At 39.4% G+C, this 8,121-nt stretch overlaps 1 protein-coding gene across 1 annotated transcript; it reads left to right on the forward strand.

Moving 5' to 3' along the window:
• Positions 1-1,196: 1,196 nt before the first annotated feature.
• Positions 1,197-7,749, forward strand: cdv3 (carnitine deficiency-associated gene expressed in ventricle 3). The gene is made up of 5 exons (XM_027004326.3): positions 1,197-1,626; positions 3,915-3,991; positions 4,344-4,474; positions 5,863-6,025; positions 6,260-7,749. The coding sequence occupies exons 1-5, from the start codon at positions 1,432-1,434 to the stop codon at positions 6,384-6,386; spliced, it is 693 nt and encodes a 230-aa protein (XP_026860127.1). The 5' UTR covers positions 1,197-1,431; the 3' UTR covers positions 6,387-7,749.
• Positions 7,750-8,121: the final 372 nt, after the last annotated feature.

The following is an 8,121-nucleotide window of genomic DNA, read 5'->3' on the forward strand; positions in this document are numbered from 1 at the left end:
TGGATGAATGGAAAAAGAAAGTCGATGCCCTTTGCCTTTCCGTTGGTTTGGAGGGAGCTCAGCAATCACATAACTGACTGCTACTTCTGCATGGTGCTTCCTGTTTCTGGAGGCATTACAAAGAAGAAGAAGTGGGCAATAGCGTATCCAAATATACCCTCTGCTAAAGACTTCCTGTTCCCGAAACTCCGGCAGAAGTTCCTTCAGACGATGACGATGGAGACGAAATGACCCTGGAGTTTCCTGGAGTTTTCCTTCGAAGGCGGATGATCATCAGGAAACTTATCCTGACTTCAGTCAAGGTGCATCATCTGCGCCACACAGAATAACGCAGGAAGAACTGAACAATCTCGTTCGTGATCTGGCGCTGTCAAAAAAATAAAGCAGAATTACTAGGCTCAAGACTTCAGCAATGGAATCTTCTTCAGGAAAATGTACGAGTGACTTTGTATCGAAACCGGCATCTGCAGTTAGAGCCTTTCTTCAGATAGACAGGACTTCTGTTACATTATGTGTTATTTCAGAATTTTTCTAATGCATAAAAAACTGAATTTCTAAGAAAGGGTAGCCAAGTCAGCATTTCTATTCTCAAATTCGTGCTCAGCAACTTCAACTTAATTAAATTTTTCTAATTTTATCTCAGAAGCATGCCTTTTGTAAACATTTGTCCAGTGTGATCTACAGTATAAAGGTTTAATTAAAACGTCCAACTAATACCTTTTCTTCAGTCAACAGGTCACTTATGATCACCACGTCGATCAAGAGATCAAAGACTGTCTCCAACTTCAGGGGCGAGTCGTGCCAGGGCTGGTGGATTACAATATACAACTGACAAATGTATGTCAAATGCATGTCAGCCTATTGTGATCAAATATAGATTTAAGTGCACCTAGTACAGTTAGTATTCAGGATATAATCTGTTTTTGTATATCTTTTGTCAAGATGTGTATTTTAAGCATGTGTAGTGTACCTACTGTAAGAACGTTAATAAATATTTCTAGTGGCTTTACGTTGTTTTACTCTTGTATGCATATGCATTTTGGGGCATTTTTTTTTCAAGAACGGACCTATCCGTTATATATCCTAAATTATGTATCCTCTGTATTAGTTTATTTCTGAAGTTGTCAAATTTGTAAGTCAGTCGTAAGTTTTCCGATCCGGGGTATAAGGCCTGGGAAGCTATTCCATCCGGTTGGTTCATTGACTGTGTCAAACAGCAGCGGCAAGTCACATTAGTAACTTAACTGGTCAATGTGGCATGTAGGAGTTAAAGCCGGGCGATGATAACATATCGTGTTGAGTATTGACATTCGTCGGAGGTTGAAAACCTGTCAGAACGCTTGGTTCGAAAGGTTTTTCCTGATGTATATGTCATCCTTTTGATAACTTAAGTTTTTCAGTAAAAATTACGATTAAGATTCCTTGAAGAAAATGGCGGATGTTGCTACAACTGGCGTGGAAAAGAGCCTTGACGACTTCTTTGCCAAGCGGGATAAAAAGAAGAAGAAAGAAAAGGGCAAAGCGAAGGAACCGGGGACAGGGAGCGCGTCGATCCCCGTAAAAAAGACGAAGAAAGAGAAAGAAAAGTCGATGAAAAACGAAAACCAAGACGCGCTGGTCGAGAAGGTACAAGTCGAAACTGCCATGCGAGCGAGCATGTAATGCTAACGTTAGCCTTGCCCGTCAAAATGTTAGCTGGCAAGCTAGCAGTGAGGCGAGGTCGCTTTCTGGGTTAGAGAGCTAGAGTTACCCTGGATACTTGATCAGTTCCCCATTCCCAGCGACCTAGCTAACGCTAGATGGCTAATTAGCCAAATAACTCATTTGTATCCATATGGCAGCTCGCAAAGTTAGCTAGCTATCTACCTACCCAACGTTACCCTACCTACCTAGTAAAAACCGACACGTCTTGTCGGCTTAATACTCGAGCTACGTTAGTTAATTAGCGTTAGCTAGCTAGTTATATAGCATTTATTACATTTGTTAGCGTTAGCTGTTAGCTAGCCAGCTAAGTTAATCCAATCGCCTTCAGTGTGGCACGTTAACATTGATTGCGACTGCTGCAGTGTCATCATGCTAAATATTAGGCAGCTAGCAGCCAGATTTAGCTGGGAAATAGTGAAGCCATTTACCAATAAAGCTATTTGTTGCTTTAAACCTAACCATTCCATGTTCTGCACATATTCCTTTGAGTTAGCTCAGTTGCCCTTGTTCACCTAGTATAAATCGCCTAAAATTGGGGATATACTTGCTACGCAAGCTAACCTAACTTACGTAGCTATAGAGGTTATATCCTTAACTAGTTTGATAGCCAGTCAGCCAGTGAATACTCGGCCTTTAACGTCTGTTGACCTGGCTAGCTAGCATGCTGGAGTGAGTTTTCCAAATGCGTCGAGCATAAAGATCATAAGATGGTGGTAGTTGGTGGAAATGTTAGCGTTAGCTGTGCTGGCTAGCTGATAGTCACTTTAAAACGCTTGGCATCGTTAAACTTGTGTAAAACTAGACAGATTTAGCTAGCAGGCTAATACGAAGACGGATTTTTATGTTGCCTGTCTGTTGAAAATGAAAATACCATTTAAGTAAACATTTATTTACCCGACAAGATGATTGCGGTTAATATACCATACTCTGCTCTGCTGGGCGAATTGTCACCACTGAAACGCAAGTTTTATTGACTAATAAATGTCATGTCACGGTTGATTGAGACCATATGTCCATGAATATGAAGGTTGTTCTCCAGCAGCACTACAAGTCTTATTTAAATGCTGTTGCTTGAATAACACATACTCAGTAGTGGAAATGTTTTAATGAATAAAAAAGGTTGTTAGGGAAATTTGGGAAACTGGATAGGCAAGATCAAAGCTTTATTCTAAAAGTGATTGATAGGCTAGATGGTTTACAATATGAAAAGGTGGAACATTGTTCTCCAACTTTGCTAAAATATGGTTATGAAATATGTTTAACAAAATAAATAAAATAGTATGAAATCAGAACTTATTTCATACAACTTACTTTCAGAATTTCATTATTTATTTTAAACTTAAGTTTGGCCCCTCCCTTTTGTAGGTTTAGCTCAATAAGGCAGTCAATTTAACAGTCCTTAACTGTTTTAGTAATTTTTTGTAATTTCTTCTTAGTAAATCACAATATCTTGACTGTTTCCCTGATGAGGGTTATAGTTAGATTTATGAGAGATGTTTAATCAGCATGGCCAAAAGATATATCCAATTATGTGTTATTTTCCAGTGTCTAACTGGAAGTATTTTACCATTCTTCAGGTCTAAAATGGTGTCTGAAAATTTCAGACTTTCAATAATCCAAAAATGTATTAAAGCTTCATATTTGTGGCAAGTTCCAGTGGGTATATCCAGGCCAAGTGGACTTGACACTGGTATATCCAGGCCAAGTGGACTTGACACTGATGATCAAATTAGGGTCCACCAGATTGGAAATGTTCACTTACTGAAAGCTATTCTTGTCACTAAAAATGGAGCGCATTAGATTACATTTTTGTGATCCTGCCCCCCTCTCCCTTACAGCTCATTTAAATGTGATAGGGATAACCCTGGGAAACAAGGGGGCTTATTCAGCTGTTTAATTATTCCACATTTGGTAGATCTCTGCCAGTTTGAATCTTTTCCCAACCTGGTGAGAATTTTAAAACCACAAGAATAATCTAAAGAGTGCAGTCATTAATGTCCATGTTAATTGGCTTTATAAATATATTTGGGTCCAAATTAGCCCCGTCAATCTTATAACTCGACAGTCCCTGAACTACAAACATTTCAAACATTCAAACTCCAGTTGGAGTTGGAACCAGCGGTTCTGCTAATGAGACCTTGCATAGATTAATCCCATTTTTTTCCGTAATGTCCCGTATGCTGCTTTTTTCCTGCTTTTTCCATTGGTAGGAGGATGAGGAGTGGAAGGAGTTTGAGCATAGGGAAGTGGACTACAGTGGCCTGAGGCTTCAGGCTCTGCAGATAAGGTAAGTGCCAAACCTGGGATTTAGGAGATCTCTATAAACGCAGAAACCTTTGCCTAGTTGAGACGTACGTCTTCATATATTTCATACATCCTAAAAAATCTACTCCAAAAGTATGTCCAATTTTGCTTTGTAAAGTACTGTACCAACACAAAAGGGAGAAGACTGGTGAATGCTAAAATTTTCAGTGGCACCCATTGTCTGCACCGCATTTATCATACCCAACGAGCAACTGCATTTGGATGGAACAGAATTCATGCCTCAGATATTGTCAGTCATGTGTTGGAATGCAGTTCATTCTTTGTCATTTCATGTTTCTAGGCCATAATGATGTGAATTTGTGTGCATCTAACAGTGATGAAAAAGAAGAGGAGGAATATGAGAAGGAGGAGGTAGGAGAGGATGGAGAGGTCATCCTGGTCAGTGGAGATAAAGTCTCTGGCCCCTGGAACAAGTCCGGCGCTCCTGCCCCAGTTGCTCCTGTGGGTAAGTAAATGAACGCACACAGAGGGTCCAGAGGTTATGTGTTTTGTGGGGTTTTTCGCTTAAGAAGCACAGGCTGTACCTTAAGGATTGTCCAGGTTAAGGTATTGCCTAAACATTCCTAAAGGTTGAAATACATTTTTTAATAAATACAATTTTATTCATCTTTTTCACTGTAATGCTATATAGGTATTGTTTGTTTTTTATATTCTAACCAGGACAATAGTTTCTTTTTTTAGTTTCCATAATAGATTATTAGTTTCAATATTTTTTCTATTAATAAAAGTTTTTATTAATATTTGTTTTTGAATAAGAATGCACTGTAATTTTTAAAAGTGGTAGAACATAAGAAGTTTACATCTAATACTCATTTAGCCTCTAAATTCCTGATTTGGCATGGTGCAAAGTGGTCCAACTGTTTCAGATGTTGCATTTTATTTAATGATTCTTTCAAGACGCAAAGCATCAGAAAAATAAATTAAATGTATTCACTTTGAAGGCATTGAAAACATTAGACAATAAATGCATGCACACTCAATGCACCATTACAGTTGCACAACACAACCAGGAGATTCAACAGAGAGACTTCTGAAAGTGTAGAATTAAAAACAAAAAGCTTTTATGAAAATTCAGTGTGTTGAATTGGTTGTTATATTGTGTGCTGTATTACTTGTTATTACTTGTATTATTGCTGGTTTAGTAGCCTTTAAAGTAACTGCAAAAAACAACCAAAAAAATGTACAGCCATACAGCCATTCTCTTGCTCTGAGTGTTGCGAGGAGCCAGTAATGTTTTGCACTTGAATGAGATCAGCCATTGATATCCACTTACTTACATTAAATTATGTAGCCCACATTTTATTGCAGTTACTGTTAAGGTTGTTAGGGTGTCACGGTTTCAGGGTTTGTCAAAGTGTATGGTTATCTCACCACTAATGTTTTCATAATGCCACTTCAAGAAAGAATCTTTTTTGTTTGAAATGTATAGGCTACATATGCAGACGCTTGTTTAAAAACAAAAAACTTTCATAATAAATGTTAATTTTCATCAACAGCTTGAGGGGCTTTATAATTTCCATTTATGCAATCATACATTTTTGACTAAGTTATCATACCAGTCAAATTTCAAATTATAACACTCCTTGTTGCAAAACATGCATATTGTCTAAAGTACTGAACATCAAATTCTTTTGAAACATTTTAACTGGGTAATACCTATGTGAATTGACACCCAGTCCTGTGTGGTCACCCCAGCATGTTAGCCATTATCCCCAAGAGACCAGAATGGATTGTGGATTTATGGAAACATGAGGAGGGACATGTAACTGCTGTAAATATGTAATGAACGAATATATTTTTGAAAGTTGAATAGTGGTATTTTTGTGCTTGCAGAGGAGAAAGAGGTCCCTGAGACCAAACCTACTGGGGTGTATCGTCCCCCTGGGGCCAGGTTTACCACCTCGAAGAGGGGCCCATCACAGGGGCCTCCAGAGATCTTCAACGAAGCCCAGTTCCCCTCACTGCTCGCTACTGCCAAACATGTGGAGACTCGCAAGTAAGATGCTGGGCTTTCATCTGGGTTGATAACAGTAGAATAGCTCACATTTATTAAACTTCTGATTATATGCATAGACATAGGTGTCTCACTCCTCTGTCGTACAGTGTTTGGATGTGGACTATTCAGGTGGGCAATCTGATTTTACAATAAAAATGTTACTCTGAGACAAATTCCAAATGTAGGCTCCCATTTTTGGCTAGCTGACATTAAGTCAGATGGTTTTTGTTGCAGGGACAGAGAGATTGAGAAGACCTTTGAGGTCGTGAAGCACAAAAACCGTGCCAGAGAGGGGGAGGGCCAAGCTTCCATGCAACAGTTACAGCTGGACAACCAGTTTGCCATTCTGGGGGATAAGTAAACGCCACCACCTCCTCGGCCCCTCCTCAGCCCACAACCATGGTGCAGTCCAAACTGCAGGCCAAGATGACCTGCCGCTGTGCTGATGCAGTCCTGACCATGTTGGAGATGCCTGCAACACACACACACACACACACACACACACACACACCTACACCTCACACCCTCTCTACATAGTCATCCTCTCTCTCACATGCATACATAGACAAACACACATGCCCAACAAAGAAACTCACAGATGCCCTCATATATTACATGCAAACTTGGCTGGCCAAGGTCCTCTCTAATGCATTCAAAAGGGCTGTGGCAATGGGGACTGAGTGACTTTAAAATCCTACTTTATAAGACAGCAACCCCCAATGAGTGATACTGCAACAGCGGCAAAAGACGAGTATTTGCAGTGGTGGATTTACTCAGAGCAGTGGTTGGATGGTTAGCTGCACCACAGGACATCACCTAAACTCTGAGAAAAGCTACTCTGAGGATGGACTTTTGTGATTTTGGGTGTCGTCAGTTTAGGAACTGCTGTTGAAATATACTTTTCTCCTTTGCTAAATCAGCAGTTCTCCTGAACATTAGTTGTTGTTTTTGTTTGTTTCTTTTTTTTTGTTTTGTTTTTTTGTGACATGAGCAAACTGGGAGCTTTGGGTTTAGGCACGAGTGAGAGGGTAGACTACCTCAGTTGCATATCTGTGGTTACCATGTCGATTAAGTCCTTAGTCTTGGTCGGCCACTGGGACAAAAACAATCCTGGCCGAAGAGGCGCAATTAACTCTTCATCCTAAACTTGAAGATTCCTCTTTTTCCCCTCCTCCCTTATGTGAGGAAGTCTAATATCTGTCAACAAGGGGGAAAAGACTTTGTATTGAAATGGTATTTAAAGTGGCCTTACTGTATAAAAAAATGAGTAAAAAGCATAGGAAAAAGTGATGGAAATATATAAATATATATGAGTGAGAGAAAAAAAAATCTATCATCCTCTTGAGAGACGCTTCCTGACTGTGTGGTAGGCTCCTGCTTGCCTGAAACTTGCCACTTTGAAGACTAAAAACCACCTTGCTGCACATCATTGTATCAGATTGCAGTGCCGAGCTGTAGTTAAAAATGATCTGATTTGTCTGGACATTGAATAAGCATAGTGTTTGATTAGGCTTGCAATTTATTGACAGTGGAGATTGTTTATTGTAACAGTCCCTTTTAGGTGCTAGGCTTACTTTGTGTCCCAAAAAATGCCCTTTGTTGATTAACTGACCGCCACTGTCTCCCTCTAATTTCCTTCCCACTTTTCTCCCTACTTCCCTTTTGAATATACTTTTTATTTGATTTAATGACTGGCAAACTATTATTAAAGCTTAAACTTCTAATGATGTGTCTTTACCAGTATCTTTGATTTGCTATATTGCAAGCCATAGTTACAGAATTGGGTTAGTTTACCTTTCTCTGCCATGACTTAAGACTTAAAGCACTGAAGTGCACAATGTCCACCCACCCGACACCACGATAAGAATAACTTAATGCTGCATTCCTCATTTGGCATCATGTCATGTTTGACATTCAGATAAATGGCAGCAGTGCTGCTTTGGGTTTGCACTGCATTCTGAAACACAGCAGATCTTGCCGTTTTGCACGGTTGTAGTCTGTGTTATGCACCATTATATTAGATTGTTTGCTTTTCAGGTTCAGGCTTTTATTATGTGGTTTGTAATATTTATGAAATGGTTATTTGCCAGAATTGC

Source organism: Electrophorus electricus, chromosome 1 (genome assembly GCF_041902795.1).
Source record: "Electrophorus electricus isolate QZ-2024a chromosome 1, ASM4190279v1, whole genome shotgun sequence".
Lineage (NCBI taxonomy): Eukaryota > Metazoa > Chordata > Actinopteri > Gymnotiformes > Gymnotidae > Electrophorus > Electrophorus electricus.